Source organism: Ranitomeya imitator, chromosome 2, assembly GCF_032444005.1.
Source record: "Ranitomeya imitator isolate aRanImi1 chromosome 2, aRanImi1.pri, whole genome shotgun sequence".
In the NCBI taxonomy this organism is placed as follows: domain Eukaryota; kingdom Metazoa; phylum Chordata; class Amphibia; order Anura; family Dendrobatidae; genus Ranitomeya; species Ranitomeya imitator.
In genome coordinates, this window is record NC_091283.1 from 485,759,857 (window position 1) to 485,779,234 (window position 19,378).

The 19,378-nt window shown below is 41.0% G+C and overlaps 1 protein-coding gene across 2 annotated transcripts in view; it reads right to left on the reverse strand.

Annotated features, from left to right (window-relative positions):
• The window catches only part of ADAM11 (ADAM metallopeptidase domain 11), a 241,547-nt gene that overhangs the window by 16,527 nt on the left and 205,642 nt on the right, over positions 1–19,378 (reverse strand). For both annotated transcript variants that reach the window (XM_069751395.1, XM_069751394.1), the window contains exons 21-23: positions 10,963–11,062; positions 10,760–10,879; positions 894–1,062 (exon numbers count right to left, since the gene is read on the reverse strand). In XM_069751395.1, coding sequence (XP_069607496.1) covers positions 894–1,062; positions 10,760–10,879; positions 10,963–11,062 — 389 coding nt within the window. The remainder of the gene's footprint in view (positions 1–893; positions 1,063–10,759; positions 10,880–10,962; positions 11,063–19,378) is intronic.

Sequence of the window (19,378 nt, forward strand, 5' to 3'; positions counted from 1 at the left end):
CGCTGTCAAGAGTGGCAGCAGTATTTAGATAGTTATTTCAGGGACAGGGCTTTAAGCTTATCGGCATGACACAATCAAAGGATGCCAGTAGTTGCCATGGCAACTCGAGGCCAAGTAATGGCCTCCAGGTCAGTCACCTATGGTTACTTGTAAGGTACTACAATAGGAAGGGTCTAACAGGCAAAATGTCAGTGTAAACTGACAGATCTAATATCTTGCAGGGTATCAGATCGGTAATCAAGCAAGTAAAAGTTAAAGTTCCATTTAGTGACTAAAGATAAAAAAATGTAAAAAATAAAAAACATTCTAAATAAATATGAAAAAGTAATATAAAATATTTTGCCATTAAATATATTGTTTTAAGTAAAAACAACAGTAAACAAAAAGAAGTACACGTTTGGAATAATCACCTCCGGAATGACCCAAACTATAAAACTGTATACAACTCATACGTTGAACACGATACAAAATTAAATACAAAACGTGTGAAAAATGTTGCTTTTTCATGGTACAATGGAATAAAATGTGATCAAAAACTCATGTAGAAAAAAAATGGTACAACTGAAGTGTCAGAAATGTTATCTTCTGCAAGGAATGCAGCCCATTTACACAGCAGAGTTTGAGGCCTCTGGTTTAAATTTACAACTGCCCTCCAACATGCCCCCACTCCGTTTGCAATCTTGGAACTAGGAGGATCAGAATGATGATCTGAGCAAAAGAGGCAGCAAGGGGTGAATGGACGCTTTAAACCTGCTTGTATTCAATTTTGACAAAAGTGCAGAGATAATACCCTGCAGCACTGATTAAGGTATGGTTCCTAGTAAATAATCTGAGAAAATGAAGTTTTGTATGAGTATGATGAAACATGGCCACACTTGTCCATTGGTCCATACCCCATGGTCTGAGCAAACCACTTCACGACCACTGCCTGGGCAGGTGCTGAAGTTGAATACAGTTGCTGATAGACACTTCCGATCTAGACACATCATATTGGGTCCACACGGTGTCCCGTCCTCAATATACCCCAATCCTGAGCCATCTGGTAGAATCACTTGTCCACCTCTGTATGTAAGAGGAAAAATAAGATGTCAATATATCCCACCGAGCCTTATAAATTAAAACAATCTTGAGTAGACAGCAGATTGAACTGTGTTAACCGGACTTTAAGTAATCAATGTTGCCAGAACGGTGCTTAAGATAGTCTATGTTAGAGTGATGCAACCACGGCACCAAACCCACATCGGAGATTGATGCAACGCCAGAAGGATGTACTGTCTGTAAGAATGTGTCTAGTATATATCTACCTACTAAATTCAGAGTCAGCTAATGATTGACTTTATTTAATGTATTTTTGTCCAAGTTTTCTACTATTTTGGACAAGATATTTTTGATGTCCACATAATGGCTCTATATAACAATTCTACTCTATGTAACTCGTCTGTATATAAACTATCATCCATTTTGGACTCCAATACAGCTAATTGTACTTGATGTAAACCTCCTGCTGAGATGTGTCACCTTCCACTGGATTATTCATGTTTTAATCTTTTTTTTTTATGCATGCAAGCAAAATAAAGATAATGCTTTTGTATTTTTCTATATTTTGGTTCGATGAGTATTTTTTTTTTTGTTATAGTATACAGGTGCTTCTCACACAATTGGAATATCATCAAAAAGTTAATTTATTTTAAGAGGAGGATGAGACACCAGACCCAACAATGCAGACGAGCTGAAGGCTGCTATCAAAGCAACCTGGGCTTCCATAACACCTCAGCAGTGCTACAGGCTGATCGCCTCCAGGCCACGCCGCATTAATGCAGTAATTGATGCAAAAAGAGCCCCGACCAAGTATTTTGTGCAATTAATTACTGAACAAACATTTCAGTAGGCCAACATTTGGGATTTTAAAATAATTTTTTCAAGCTGGTGTTATAAAGTGGAAATTTTAAAAATTGCCCATTCCCAGTAAACAGCCATTATCCACAAAAGTGGGCTTCAAATCATGCGGCATCTGTTTTTGTTGTAAACGCACAAAATGTGGTAATAAAACCTTCACCTCCTTCAAGTATACAGACAACATCAACAAATATCCCATTAAATCCTTGATCACGTGTGATACAACAGGGGTCATTTACATCCTCAAATGCCCATGCCATAAAATCTATGTGGGTCGCACCAAAAGACCCTTAAAAGTCTGTATTAAGGAACATCTGGCCAATATCAATAAAGACTTTAAGGGACATCCCCTATCTCGACACTTTTGTGAGATTCATAACAAATCCTTTATAGGAACTACATTTTGTGGTATCCAAACGGTACCAAAGAATTCAAGGGGTGGGGACTATATCAAAACCATGTCACGGGCAGAATCTACAGTTGTGGCCAAAAGTTTGACACCCCTGCAATTCTGTCAGATAATACTCAGTTTCTTCCTGAAAATGATTGCAATCACAAATTCTTTGTTATTATTATCTTCATTTAATTTGTCTTAAATGAAAAAACACAAAAAGAATTGTCCTAAAGCCAAATTGGATATAATTCCACACCAAACATAAAAAAGGGGGTGGACAAAAGTATTGGCACTGTTCGAAAAATCATGTGATGCTTCTCTAACTTGTGTAATTAACAGCACCTGTAACTTACCTGTGGCAGCTAACAGGTGTTGGCAATAACTAAATCACACTTGCAGCCAGGTGACATAGATTAAAGTTGACTCAACCTCTGTCCTGTGTCCTTGTGTGTACCACATTGAGCATGGAGAACAGAAAGAAGACCAAAGAACTGTCTGAGGACTTCAGAAACCAAATTGTGAGGGAGCATGAGCAATCTCAAGGCTACAAGTCTTGTACATTTCTAGAATTCGCCCTTTTCTTACTTTCGACTCTGCAAAAACTCTTACTGTTTCACTTATTCATTCTCGTCTGGACTATTGTAACTCTCTACTAATCGGCCTCCCTCTTACCAAACTTTCCCCGCTCCAATCTGTCCTGAATGCTGCTGCCAGGATCATATTCCTCACCAACCGTTACACCGATGCCTCTACCTTGTGCCAGTCATTACACTGGCTACCCATCCACTCCAGAATCCAGTACAAAACTACTACCCTCATCCACAAAGCACTCCATGGCTCAGCACCACCCTACATCTCCTCCCTGGTATCAGTCTACCACCCTACCCGTGCCCTCCGCTCCGCTAATGACCTCAGGTTAGCATCCTCAATAATCAGAACCTCCCACTCCCGTCTCCAAGACTTTACACGTGCTGCGCCGATTCTTTGGAATGCACTACCTAGGTTAATACGATTAATCCCCAATCCCCACAGTTTTAAGGGTACCCTAAAAACTCATTTGTTCAGACTGGCCTACCGCCTTAATGCATTAACCTAACTATCCCTGTGTGGCCTATTTATAAAAAAAAACAAAAACAAAAAACAATCAGGTTCCTCGCATCATGTTCTCATTCACTTTATGCAGTTAATAGCCCACTGTGTCTGTACTGCTACATACTTAGGCAGTTAACTGGTTCATGCAGCTTTACATGAACACCCGAGCCTTACACTATGGCCGGTCCGAATAACTAAAGCAATTGTTACCATCCACCTCTCGTGTCTCCCCTTTTCCTCATAGTTTGTAAGCTTGCGAGCAGGGCCCTCATTCCTCCTGGTATCTGTTTTGAACTGTATTTCTGTTATGCTGTAATGTCTATTGTCTGTACAAGTCCCCTCTATAATTTGTAAAGCGCTGCGGAATATGTTGGCGCTATATAAATAAAAATTATTATTATATATTATTACAAGTCCATCTCCAAAGACCTGAATTTTCCTGTGTCTACCGTGCGCAGTGTCATCAAGAAATTTAAAGCCCATGGCACTGTGGCTAACCTCCCTAGATGTGGACGGAAAAGAAAAATTGACAAGAGATTTCAACGCAAGATTGTGCGGATGTTGGATAAAGAACCTCGAATAACATCCAAACAAGTTCAAGCTGCCCTGCAGTCTGAGGGTACAACAGTGTCAACCCGTACTATCCGTCGGCGTCTGAATGAAAAGGGACTGAATGGTAGGAGAACGAGGAAGACCCCACTTCTTATCCTGAAACATAAAAAAGCCAGGCTGGAGTTTGCCAAAACTTACCTGAAAAGCCTAAAATGTTTTGGAAGAATGTTGTCTGGTCAGATGAGACAAAAGTAGAGCTTTTTGGGCGAAGGCATCAACATAGAGTTTACAGGGGAAAAAAAGAGGCATTCAAAGAAAAGAACACAGTCCCTACAGTCAAACATGGCGGAGGTTCCCTGATGTTTTGGGGTTGCTTTGCTGCCTCTGGCACTGCACTGCTTAACAGTGTGCATGGCATTATGAAGTCTGAAGACTACCAACAAATTTTGCAGCATAATGTAGGGCCCAGTGTGAGAAAGCTGGGTCTCCCTCAGAGGTCATGAGTCTTCCAGCAGGACAATGACCCAAAACACACTTTAAAAAGCACTAGAAAATGGTTTGAGAGAAAGCACTGGAGACTTCTAAGGTGGCCAGCAATGAGTCCAGACCTGAATCCCATAGAACACCTGTGGAGAGATCTAAAAATGGCAGTTTGGAGAAGGCACCCTTCAAATATCAGGGACCTGGAGCAGTTTGCCAAAGAAGAATGGTCTAAAATTCCACAAGAGCATTGTAAGAAACTCATTGATGGTTACCGGAAGTGGTTGGTCGCAGTTATTTTGGCTAAAGGTTGTGCAACCAAGTATTAGGCGGAGGGTACCAATACTTTTGTCTGGCCCATTTTTTGGAGTTTTGTGTGAAATGATCAATGTTTTGTTTTTTTCTTCATTCTCTTTTGTGTTTTTTCATTTAAGACAAATTAAATGAAGATAATAATACCAAAGAATTTGTGATTGCAATCATTTTCAGGAAGAAAGTATTATCTGACAGAATTGCAGGGGTGTCAATGCTTTTGGCCACAACTGTAAATGGATATTTTTACTGGACAGCCTGGCACCTAAAGGGTTAAACCAGGAAATAGCATTGTATGCATTCCAGTGAGGGCTTCCACAGTCATGTCTACCCAAGATGGCTGCTGAATCTACAACAGCAGGTTCGACAGCAATAATTTAACATAAACATGTCAAAGGGTATTGGTTACTATAAAGCCGATGACCGGAAACCACATTATGAATACCATTGAATATGTAGGAAAAAAAAAATCTTTAATGAGCCCTGGCAGGCTCTGCACATTTTCCTACTTTAATTTTAATACATTGTAATACCTATTTTATTTCTATTTTGTAATCCCACTTTTAACCTTTTATATAACGTACATCTCCCGATTTGACACACACGGAATGTGTGGTGTTAATCAAATATTAACAATTATTTTATCTCACAGCCATTTCAGGCAGTTATAGATATAAAAACCCATTTGTACTATGTCCATACATTTATTTATACTTTTTAAATCTAATGTTTACTAATAAAGTTTTTTCATACAATTATGTACATTTTTTACTACATCTTAAACTTGTTAATTATATCAAGCACACGTTACCGTCTCCATTAGCAGATGTTTAAATCAGGATACATGTGCAGCACACGGTCCATTCCAAGTCAATTAGCATACTATTAACCTCACTACATGGCTAGCACACTGCCCTTTATTAGTCCATTGGGTCATGATTAACCACTCTAGTGATCCAATTTAGCCAATCAATTAAACACAGCCGACAAAGGCTGAATAAGATTAGAGGGGTGGGAAAGGCATATCACTATAAAAGGTCAGGTCTGGGCGCAGTCATTACCCTGACGAAGAGGGCTAGAGCCCTTGAAATGCGTTGGTTGGCTGTCCACAGCACACCTGTCCTACGTAGCTCAGTGATGTCACCCCTAGCTCCACCCACCCTTCTCGACCGCTACCTCGGCGTTGCTTTCGGCCGGGGCACGAGAGGCTTTTCGCGGTCCTGTGGCTCTCGCTGCAGCTTCACCCGCAATCTATCTCACAAATCACAGCGGTAACCCACTTGCGATCTGCACGATATCCAGGCCCTACAGCACGGGGAATCAGTGAGTATCCGTCAGTGCAGTGGGCACTATAATCATGTGTGCATGTTGACCTGTATGTTATATTGGCACATTCACTCTACCAGGGAGACGATCCTCCTAACCTCAATCACACAGGACATATACCTTGCCCTGAGCGCCTCCCAGTAGCTGATGGTTATCAACATTTTGACCGCCCATCAAGAGTGAGTACACCCAAACCCACATTCCTAGGCTTTATATGGACTAGTGCAATCATAATCTAAAAGGTGTATATTTATCCCTCAGGGGGAACCGTAAGACGATACAAGGACGAACATCCTCAAACACCTGAGCATCTGCAAATAGCACAGTACCCATATTGGCACCAATAACGTATAACGCCACCTGCAACGGGCACCAAACAGGATCCGGAGTTTATCCATATTTTTCCAACATTAGCAAATTGTAAGTGGTTTCTAGCCCACATCTTATTTCTAACCCATATCCTGTTTCCACATTTCCACCCTATTGTAGTTAGCGCAGGTGAATATTACTCCTACTGGTGTTATAAAGTATTCTAATTTACTGAGATAATGACTTTTGGGTCTTCATTGGCTGTAAGCCATAATCATCAACATTCACAGAAATAAACACTTGAAATAGATCACTCTGTAATTACTCTATATAATATATTAGTCTCACTTTTTGTATTGAAGAACTGAAATAAATTAACTTTTTGATGATATTCTAATTTTGTGGGAAGCACTTGTAGTATTGTCTTGTGTTGAACCATCTAATGAATATTCATGGCACACGTACATTACATTGTAAACACTCTAAATATATTTCTTTGAGTTTTCTATTGTGTATCATTGTTATATGCAACATTTGACTTATCAATGTGCTCATTAATACCAGGGGTGGATCCAGTCTGAAGAGAAAGAACTGTATCTGGGCCCTTTGCAGTCCAGGAGCTCATCATATTACACCCCTTTATATGTGTGCCAAAAGCTACTTATTGCTTTTGAGGTGGAATTGGACCTTCTTATCTCTTGGGCCCCTGTACGACTGCACAGGCCGCACCAATGCTATGTCTGCCCCTGGTTAATACTGTACTGTGTGATCTCTCTGGTTTGTCAGTTCTTCTCCTGTAAGCTTCAATGTCATGATGATGAAGATAATGGTTGCTGTATGTTCCAAGTAAAACAGTTTATTTTTCCTCATTGAGTGCTGAATAATTGTGCTGAATGCTGAAATCTGCAATATTTATTACCCTACAACGTGTATTTGATAGTTATTGAAAATGGTTTACATGCTTTAATACCCTTACCTTTTAAATTACAATACAAAGATTCACATGTCACTTTCATGAGGTTTCAAGATGTACATTATTTACACAAGGGTACCTGGAAATTCTCTGCAATCTACATATGTGCTGCGTCCTGAAATCTAAATTTAGTTGACTCATGGCCATGATAATTTTATCTCTAACTTCCTGATCCACCCGTCTATTTCCTGAGATGTCATGAGGCCATGAGCAGTTTTTATTCAATGCAGTAAATAATGCCACAATGCCTTTATTATTATTTCCTTACAGAAAAATACTTAGACCCCAATTCATCATTGTCTTTGCACCTTTTTTTATGGTTCTAAGGGCTCAAACTCATTTGCTAGAAAAATGGATGAGTGCAATCCAATAAAAAAATCGGATTGCACTCTGCCTAATGTTATTCTCTGATTCCCTGCTCACCCGCAATTTATTTTTTTTCAGTTTAGATAGCATGCTGCGATTCTTTTCTCAGTCCTGTGATTGTCCTCGTATATTGGACGAGACTCGCCAATGCAAGTCAATGGGTGCGAGAAAAAGCAAATCACACACCACACGGACCTGTACAGTAAAATCACAGCGTGACCCATCAGAATAAAATAGAATAGATATATATATATACATAGAATAGATAGAAAGATGTCAGTGACATATTAGTACAGCCCTTGTGTAGCTTATAGTGATGGGTGAACCTGCATGACAGCGCGGCAAACACGGGCTGTGGTCAGAGAGCTGTGGTTCTCACGCTATCAGAAAACAGAGTGAGCCAACAGTTGCTACCGGCAGTAAAATGGTGACCACCAGCCACACACATCGACTGATGAGAGAGTACTACTTTTATCAGCCTGTGCCTGCTGTTGCTGATAACAGCCAGAACAGGCGCCACTGATGGGAGTATACATCAGCCACCGCCTGTGCTATAAATAAATTGAAAAAAAAAAAAATGACATGGAGTCTATTCTATTTTTGATAACCACTGCAGGCAAAACGGACAGCTACGAGCTGCAACCTTGATCTGTCAGCTTTATCATGGCTGGTTATCAAGAATAGAGGGATCGCATGCTGTTTTTTTAAATTATTTAAATAAATAAGGTAAAGCAAACACCTGGGAGCTAGTATTCTCAGACTGGTAAGGGGCCATGAATATTGGCCCCAACTTCAGCCTAAAAATAGCAGCCTGCAGCCGCCCAAGAAAAGGCATCTGTTAGATGCGCCAATTCTGGAGCTTTTCCCAGCTCTTCCCACTTGCCGTGGTGCGGTTGCAAATGGGATTATATTTGTGAAGTTGATGTCAGCTGTTTTATGGCCGCTGACATTATGCCCACTGGTTAGTAATGGAGAGGCATCTATAAGAAACCCCCATTACTAACCTCATAGTTAAATTTAAAAAAAGAAACCGCCAGACCAAAATCATTTAATTGAAATAATGATATGGACTCCTTTAGATCAGTTATACTCACCTTTACTCCTAATTCACCGATGCCCATGTACCCAGGAAAAAAAGAACAATAATAAACATCCATATCTCTCACCTGTTCGACATGAAGATAATCCATGCTGTTCCACGATGATACAGGATGATCCGGGCTGATTCGAAGAGCAGTCACATCGGTGACTGTTCATCTCATCAGCCGGCTCACACTACTAGTTGTTCCTACAGTGTCTAGCGCTGAGCTGCCATGAGAATGTTTAACACAGTTCAAAGAACTTTCTCACGCAGTGAGCGGTGCTGTAAGTGAGGTCACCAGGGTTCATTAGCTTTGAAATCTGGTGAACGTTTTTACTGCAGCTCAGCCCAAGACACTGCAGGAGTGATTACGCTCCTGTGTCAGTGTGTTCCAGTTGGCGGGGATAGCGGTCGCATCACTGATGTGACCACTATCCAAATCACCCGGATCATCTTGCGACAGTATGGATTATTTTTACATCAGACAGGTGAGAGATAAGGTGGTTTATTATTTTCTTCTTTTCCAGGGAACATGGGCATCATAGAATTAGGTAGAAATGTGAGTATTATGACTATTTATTATTTTCTGTTTTTTTTACAGGTAACATGGGCTTCAGTGGATTAGGCATAAAGGTGAGTATAACTATGCTTTTTTTTATATTTCAAATAAAGGAGTCTGTGTCATTATTTCCATTAAATAATTTCATTCTGGCTGTGTTTTTTTTTTTTTAACAATCTAACTATGGGGTTAGTAATGGGGATATAGCCAATGAACTCCATTCACCTCAATGACATCAACGTGAAAGGCAGAACTTTCCCACACCACTCATGCTGATGTTAGTTAGATGAAGAGTTCATTGGCGATGAGCTCCGCACACTTTTCTCAGGACACCATAAGGCACTGATGCTGCACTAGCATGCGCATGCGCAGCTCTGTATCTCTACTTGATGTCAGGCTCAACAGTCACATCATGCCACCGTTATGCAAGGCATCTATATGGAGCAGAGCTAGATTAATCAAGGGACAAATGGATTATCTTCTCGTCAGGCAGCTGAGGAATATGGTTGTTTATTTATTTTTTCTTTCACAAGGGACATAGGAATTGGAGGATTATCTTCACATCAGACTGGTGAGAGAAATGGTTGTTTATTCTAATATTGACTTTATTCTGTTTTTTTTTTATTTAAAATATCACCTCTGCATTAGTGTCTTGGGCTTGGTGTCAGGTGCAAATACAAAGCTGACATGAACCTCAAACCTATTACCCCATTTGACACCACACCAGGGCAAGTGGGAAGAGTGGAGGCTAAGAGCCAGAATAGGCATATCTTAGGCATACTCCATTTCTGTGGTAGCTGAGAGCTGATGTTTTTAGTCTGGGAGGTGGCCAATATTCAGGGCCCCTTTCTAGCCTATTAATATCAGCCGGCAGGTGTCTGCCTAGCCTTTGCTGGTTAATTATAGGGGAGACCCTAAGTCATGGCCGAATGATTGGTGTCATTCAAAAGTACAACACGTCCTGCAAAAAAACAAGCCCACATATGGCTAAAAAAATAAAAAACTTACGGCTCTTAGAAGAAGTGGAGGAAAAAAATTAAAAAATAAAAATCGTCTGGGGGTGTAGGGGTTAAAAAAATCCATCAATTAATTTGGGGGCTTGGAATATGTTCACAAAAGGCATATATACAGCCAATTTCCCACTGCAAGTTTGCTTGTAAATAATCCACTGTGTATTACAGTGGCAGCATTATGAATGAGATATCACAAAATCTTATTCGCCAGCTGCTGAGAAAATCCTAAATATAAACTGAGCAGCATTACGGTTATGTCACCGAAGATTTTACCATCTGCAATGCAAAGAGTGAAATGTGTGGCAGATCTGCTGCATTTTGTAGATTTCACTACAGAAAGGTGCTGTGAGAATGTACCCTTACTGTTTGGAAAACTGTGCTAGACGAATCTATAATGTTGTCTCACCTGCAATCAATGTATCTGTTCTGGTGATAGAAAGACATACTTGTGATGTCACCGTTCAGTTCTCCAATTCTTGGTAATCCGGATATGTTGGAACATAAAAGGTAGCCACAGAGCACGTCTCTAATGGACAGAAACAGGGTACCAGCTTAAGTCGTGTCATACAATATAGATCAAAGAATCATGTTTTGATCCATTCCCCTTACGGTTTGCTGCACTGAATCCAGTTTTCTCCATCTCTTCCACAGTTGCCCTTCTCAGTCCCTTCTATGTTGAGTTTTTCATAGCAGAACCTGTCTGATGCATCTAGAGGAAAGTAAGAACTATATATTAGATGTTGCAAGGTTCAGCTTATGGAAATATATACAGCTCTGGCAAAAATTAAGAGACCACTGCAAAATGTTCAGTCTGTCTGATTTTTCTCTTTATAGGTATATTTTGAGTAAAATGTAAATTGTTCATTTATTCTATAAACTAACAACATGTCTCCAAATTTACAAGCAATACATTTTGTATTTTTTTTCTGAAAAGGAGAAATTTTTCAAAATGAAATAAATCCAGTGCTTTCAGACCTCAAATAATGCACAGAAAACAAGTTCATAATAATTTAGAAACAACAATACTAATGTAATCAATATTTTGTGGAATAACCATGATTTTTAATCACAGCTTTCTTTTTTAAACATAAATTTTTATTTACAAATTGTGTCAAGCATTACATCTTATTGACATTAAATTCTTAATAATTAACACAACGTTATGGGGATTAGGGAAGGGAAGAGGATAGGGGAAATGGTGACATTACAATAACTATCCAATCACATTCTCTATATGCAAATCTGCAAAGTCATTTAAGAACGGTATTTAAACGGAAAGATAACCAATTGTTCCATTTTTTCTGAAATTGAGCTATATTATTATTAGATGTAGCGATTATTTTTTCTGATAGGCAATTTTCGTTGATCAGTGATACGACCTCGGGCAGTGAGGGGCACTTGGAGTTTTTCCAGTAACTAGCAATTTTGAGTCTTGTTGCTACAATAATATGTACAATCACTGTACGGAACTCATAGGGAAACGAGTCCAAATCAATAGCGAGTAACGCCTGCTGTGCATTAAGAGTCACCGGTATACCACAAATCTGGAACATCAGATGATCTATGGCTGCCCACAGACGTCTAATTCTGTCACAACTCCACCATATATGTAGCATGTCTGCACAGGGGTCTCCACACCTCCAGCACGTGTCTGGGGAACTGCAGAACATCCTGGACAATCTACTGGGAGTGAAATACCACCGATATAACAATTTCCTGGCGTTTTCTATGTGGTTAGTACATTTAGATTGGCTTCCAATAATTAAGAAGGATGCCCTCCACTGATCCGGTGTGAATGTGCAGTTTAGGTCTTTTTCCCACTTTTGCAGGTATGTAGTTAGAGAGGGCAGAGTATTCTCCAACATACAGTCGTAGCTTGTGGACAGCACCCTAATCTGTGATGTCGGGTTCATCAGCATAGAGTAAAGTTTAGATGGCGGTGCAGGCATCTGTTTTTTCCTTTCAGTTAGGAAATGCCGGATCTGCAAATATTTGTAAAAATCCCTTTGAGGAACATTGTATTTATCTCTCAATGATGTAAAAGTAATTAATTCCTCCCCCTCATACAAGTTCCCAATTGAGGTGGTTTTGGGTAAATTCCAATTTTTAAGTTTGAGGTCCGGGATACAATGCTCCAGTGTCTCTATAGGAGCTTTGAGGAATGCGGTTTGTATAAGGCCTAATTTATTAGTCAACACACTCCATAGCTCCAGAGCCGCGTCTATTGTTGGGGACATTTTTAGGTTTCTATTAGGGACTTTAGTTTGATGTGCATGGTAAAAAGCTGAGACATTGGAGGTTTTCATCAAATGTTTTTCAATTGCTATCCAGTGCCGATCATCATCATTATTCCACATGAATCGTAACTGTTCGAATAATGCGGCCCTGTAGTACCGGACCACTGAGGGGAACCCCAGGCCACCCTTACTCATAGGGATGTAAAGCGTGTCCGCTTGGACTCTGGGTTTTCTCTCTTGCCAAATGTATTTTAAAATCATTGCTTGAATCTCTTTTAATATTTTCATTGGGAATATGATGGGGAGATTGCGGAACAAATACAGTATTTGTGGGAGAATGAACATTTTTACCGATGCAATCCTGCCCAGCCATGATAGTTCGTGTTTCTTCATACGTAACATGTCAGTTTGGATTTTCTTCCTTAGAGACTCATAATTCAGTGATAGCATTTTATCTGCCGAGAGTGTCAGCCGAATACCCAAATACTCAATGTGGTCATTTTCCCACTTAAAAGGGTACTTATTCTCAAAGCTTTTGGGGTGTTTTGTGAGAGGGGTCAGGTTTAATACCTGGCATTTAGACACGTTCAGCTTATAATATGATATTTTAGTATATGAATCGATTACTTGCATTGCTGCCGGTAATGATTCTGTCGGGTTTGTTAACGCTAGAATGATGTCGTCAGCAAATAAGCCTATTTTGTGTTCCGTTTTATTCACCTGAATTCCTGATATCATCGAGTGTGATCTAATTTTCTGCGCTAGAGGCTCAATCACCAAAGCGAATATAAGGGGTGATAGCGGACACCCCTGTCTCGTCCCGTTAGTAATAGTAAACCTGTCCGACATCATTCCAGAGACAGAAACCGATGCTGATGGGTGAGAATATAGCAGAGTGATTGCTTTAGCAATATTACCCGTAAATCCGAATCTGGCCAGAACCTCAAACAGGTATCCCCAATGCACCCGATCGAACGCCTTCTCCGCGTCCAGGGATAGGAGCAGAGAAGGCGTCCGGTCGCTCCCCGCCACATGGATGAGGTCAATCATTCGTCTGGTGCCGTCCAATGTCTGTCTAGATTTGATAAATCCAACCTGGTCTCTGTGCACCAGGGAAGGGATTACATCGGAGAGTCTATTTGCTAGGATTTTGGAGTACAGCTTGAGGTCAGTATTTAGTAGGGATATTGGCCTGAAATTACTTGGATGATCGGGAGTTTTTCCTGGCTTGGGAAGAGGGACTATAGTCACTTGTAACATTTCTTCTCGTATTTTGCCTGTTTCAAATATATTTTGGAAGACTAATAATAGATGTGGGGACAATATTTGGTTGAATAACTTCAAGTATTCATTAGTTATACCATCCGGTCCTGGGGATTTATTATTTTTTGTTGCCTGAATGGTTTGTTGGATTTCTTTTTGGCTTATAGGTTGATTTATTGCCATCAATTTATCCTCTGGGATTTGGGGTAAAGATATGCTATTCAGGAAATTATTAATTAGCTCAGCGTTGGGTTGTGGGATAAGGTTGTCGGTCTTGAGATTATAGAGTGAGGAGTAATATCTTGCGAAAGTATTCGCAATTTCTTTAGGGTTGTATATTTTGTTCTTTTGATCATCTTGTATGTGAGCTATTTTTTGCTTTGTTAATCTCGCTTTAATCTTATTGGCAAGTATTTTACTCGCCTTATTCCCCTGCCAATAATATTTAGCTTTATTCCTCCTCAAATTATGCTCATATTTATATTGGAATAGCTGATATAGTTCGTATCTTGCCTTTTGTAGTTTCCTATATACCGTGGGTGATGGGCTATGTTTATGGATGTTTTCCATTGTTGCTATATTTTTATTGAGCTCTTCTATTTGTCGCATTCTCAATTTTTTGTGTTGCGCTGCTATCTGTATTAGCCGCCCTCTTATATAGGCCTTGTGGGCGCACCACACTGTGGTCGGGGATATGTCAGGGGTACTATTGATATCAAAAAATTCCTGGAGAAGGTCGTTAAGTTGGGATTTAATATTATCTGAGGCTATTAAGAAGTTATTAATTCTCCACGGAGAATAAGTTAAATTATTGTACGTCTCTTTAATTTGGCATGTTACAGGAGCGTGGTCCGACCAGGTTATGTTCCCAATTTTTGCTGATTGTATATTTTGTAGGAGCCATTTATCCACTACTATTAGATCTATTCTTGAATATACTTTATGTGGGTGGGAGTAATATGTATAATCCCTTTCAGAAGCATGAAGGACCCTCCACGTGTCATACAATTCTTCTGATATAAGACACTGGGACAGCGCATGGGATTGGGACTTTTTCTTTGAGCACCAAGATTTGTCTATGTTGGGGATCGGGACGAGGTTAAAATCTCCACAGATTAGCAGGGATCCTTGTTTTATTTTGGATAATTTAGTTATGAGGTCTTTAATAAAAGTGATTTGACCTGTATTGGGTGCATATATAGATGCAATTGTATACACCTTGTTATTGATGCTACATATCAATATTACATATCTGCCTTCATCATCCAGAACGCTATCAACAAGCTGGAACGCTACAGTGTCTTTTATTGCAATCGCTACCCCTCTCTTCTTTTTCGCCGCATATGACACATAGATATGGGGGTAATTTTTATGTTGTAGTCTATGGGTATCATCACGATTTAAATGAGTTTCTTGGACACATAGTATGTCCGCTTTGAGTGCCTGGGCTTCTTTCCATAATAACGATCTCTTGAAAGGGCTGTTTAGGCCTTTCACATTAATGCTAGATATTTGAAATACCATCAGTTACAAAAAAGAAAAAAAAATTCAATCAGTCACCAGATACAGGATAATAATAAGGGAAACAAAGGGGTTAAAGTAATTAACAACAACCAGAACAAGTACAACTTGTACAACTCAGAGTCCGGTTCTATGTGAACCAACTGGATAGTCGTTCCTATCCAGTATTAAAGGGGGGGAGAGAATAGAAAAAACGAAAGCAATATTCTCATGCCCCTTCAACCTGCCAGCCAGGCAAAAAAATAACAGTGTGGTGTCCTGGCATAGGCACACGGGATACATATGGTAACAGAGTACTTGCGTGAGAATCAGGTCCATTCTTTGTTCAGTGTCGGGGGTCTTTTCTTTAGTGGGGAGCTGGTATCTTCATCCACTGATGTCAGGGACCATTCCTGGAGCAGGGTCATGGCCTCTCTGGGAGACGCAAGGACGTGTGAAGTTCCGTTTTTCGTCACGATGAGCTTTACTGGATATCCCCACTTGTAGACAATACTGTTGTCCCGTAGAATCTTGGTTGCGGATGAGAATTCTCGCCTCCTGTTCAGGGTTGTCGCAGACAAGTCGGTGAACACCAGAATGTTCCGGAATCTTTCTGGAAGTTCTTGCTTTGCTGACGCTGACTTGGTCACTGCCTCCTTGAAATGGTAGAAGTGCAGCCTGGCTATCACGTCTCGCGGTGCGGAGCTGGGAGCAGACTTTGGTTTGGGGATCCGATGTGCCCTGTCAATCAGCAGGTCCCTCTGTTCTGCTGACGGCACCAGAATTGTGAAGAAGTCCATTAGAAACTCCTTTAGTGTATCCGCTGACACACTCTCAGGGATTCCTCTGAAACGTAGGTTATTGCGCCTGGATCGGTCTTCTAGGTCTGCAAGCTTCAGTTTTAGGGCCATGATTTCTTCGTCCGCTTCATTATGCGCGTCTACTAGTTGGTTGTGCGCCGTAGTATATTCCTCCAGTTTCCCCTCTATGTGTGAGGTTCTGTCGCCAATCTGCGTTATTTCTTTATGTAGCTCAGTGAAAGCCGTTGTGATATCAGTATGAATGGCTTGCTTCAGGTCTCCCAGCAGGGATTTGAGTGTGGCTACAGTGACAGGGGCAGAATTGGAGTCTGTAATAGGAGAGTCTGAGGAGACGGTCAGGGCTGTGTTTAGTGGCTGTAAATCTTCAGGCTCTGAACCTTCAGCATTCCTAGCAGGGGGGAAAAGCAGCGACTGCAGCGTTGGTGAATAGCTCTGTGTGCTCAGGGATCTTTCAGTTTTGCTGGGAGTTTGGGGCTGGTGGAGTGATTCACTGTGCAGCTCTGACCTTTGCTTCACACTGCCATCACTCCTGCTGCTGCCGGCGGCCGCGTGGTGAGAGTTGCGGTCGCCATCTTGGATCCAACTACCCATCGCTTCAAAGACCTGGACCCTGCTGGGCGCCTGCCCCCTCCTTCTCCCTCGCTTCATTCCTGGAGTGCACCACCGCCTGGCTTATCTTATCTTCAGATCTGACCTCCTCCGGTCACCTCACTGTGCTTTGGGCCGCTTATGATAGCTGGTGGTTAGGGAGCTCGAGCCTCGCACGTCCGCTCAGCTCCACATCCGGTCACGCCCCCTTATATTTCAACAGAACAATGACCCCAAACACACCTCCAGGCTGTGTAAGGGCTATTTGACCAAGAAGGAGAGTGATGGGGTGCTACGCCAGATGACCTGGACTCCACAGTCACCAGACCTGATGGTTTGGGGCGAGCTGGACCGCAGAGTGAAGGCAAAAGGGCCAACAAGTGCTAAGCACCTTTGGGAACTCCTTCAAGATTGTTGGAAGACCATTCCCGGTGACTGCCTCTTAATCACAGCTTTCATGCGTCTTGGCATGCTTTCCACCAGTCTTGCACACTGCTTCTGGCTCAAAAATGTAAGCAGTTCTTCTTTGTTTGATGGCTTGTGACTATCCATCATCCTCTTGATTACATTCCAGAAATTTTCAATGGGGTTCACGTCTGGAGATTGGGCTGCCCATGACAGGGATGCGATGTGGTGGTCTCTTAATTTTTGCCAGAGCTGTATACATACATGCATATATAAAATTAAATCCCTATGTAAAAGGAAACCTCCACCATGGGGCAGAAAAGTAGGCACATATTGCTCATGTGAAGTCACCCTACCTGGTACCTTCCTCTTGCCTTATCTGCACAGATTGGTGTTTTGCTCCTCCTGCTTTTAACCCCTTAGTGACCAGGGCCAGATTTTTCAAATCTGACCAGTGTCACTTTATGTAGTAATAACTTTGAAACAGACCTAAATGATTTTGAGAGTGTTTTTTGTGACACGTTGTACTTTATGGTAATGGTAAATTTATGTTGATATTTTCTGCTCTTATTTATGAAAATATCAGAAATTTCACAAAATATTCTAAAAATTAGAATTTTCAAACTTTGAATGCTTATACTTTTAATCCAGTCATACCCCATAAAATAGTCATTAAATAACATTTTGTCATGTCTGCTTTACATCAGCACTATTTTTAAAATATACTTTTATTTTGTTAGGATGTTTAAAATTGTAGCAGCAATTTTTCATTTTTTCAAGGAAATTTTACAAAACTTACTTTTTAGGGACCTATTCAGTTTTGAAGTGATTTTAGCCGACATATACAGTACAGAGCAACAGTTTGGACACACCTTCTCATTTAAAGATTTTTCTGTATTTTCATAACTATGAAAATTGTACATTCACACTGAAGGCATCAAAACTATGAATTAACACATGTGGAATTATATACTTAACAAAAAGTGTGAAACAACTGAAACTATGTCTTATATTCTAGGTTCTTCAAAGTAGCCACCTTTTGCTTTGATGACTGCTTTGCACACTCTTGGCATTCTCTTGGTGAGCTTCAAGAGGTAGTCACCGGGAATGGTTTTCACTTCACAGGTGTGCCCTGTCAGATTTATTGCCTTATAAATGGGGTTGGGACCATCAGTTGTGTTGTGCAGAAGTCTGGTGGATACACAGCTGATAGTCCTACTGAATAGACTGTTAGAATTTGTATTATGGCAAGAAAAAACGCGATGCAAAGAAAAACGAGTGGTCATAATTACTTTAAGAAATGAAGGTCAGTCAGTCCGAAAAATTGGGAAAACTTTGAAAGTGTCCCCAAGTGCAGTAGCAAAAACCATCAAGCGCTACAAAGAAACTGGCTCACATGAGGACCGCCCCAGGAAAGGAAGACCAAGAGTCACCTCTGCTTCTGAGGATAAGTTTGTCCGAGTTACCAGCCTCAGAAATCGCAGGTTAACAGCAGCTCAGATTAGAGATCAGGTCAATGCCACACAGAGTTCTAGAAGCAAACACATGTCTACAACAACTGTTAAGAGGAGACTTTGTGCAGCAGGCCTTCATGGTAAAATAGCTGCTAGGAAACCACTGCTAAGGACAGGCAACAAGCAGAAGAGACTTGTTTGGGCTAAAGAACACAAGGAATGGACATGAGACCAGTGGAAATCTGTGCTTTGATCTGATGAGTCCAAATTTGAGATCTTTGGTTTCAACCACTGTGTCTTTGTGCGATGCAGAAAAGGTGAACAGATGGACTCTACATGCCTGGTTCCCACCGTGAAGCATGGAGGAGGAGGTGTGATGGTGTGGGGGTGCTTTGCTGGTGACACTGTTGGGGATGTATTCAAAATTGAAGGCATACTGAAACAGCATGGCTGCCACAGCATCTTGCAGCGGCAGGCTATTCCATCCGGTTTGCGTTTAGTTGGACCATCATTTATTTTTCAACAGGACAATGACCCCAAACACACCTCCAGGCTGTGTAAGGGCTATTTGACCAAGAAGGAGAGTGATGTGGTGCTACTTCCAGATGACCTGGCCTCCACAGTCACCAGACCTGAACCCAATCGAGATGGTTTGGGGTGAGCTGGACCGCAGAGTGAAGGCAAAAGGGCCAACAAGTGCTAAGCATCTCTGGGAACTCCTTCAAGATTGTTGGAAGACCATTCCCGGTGACTACCT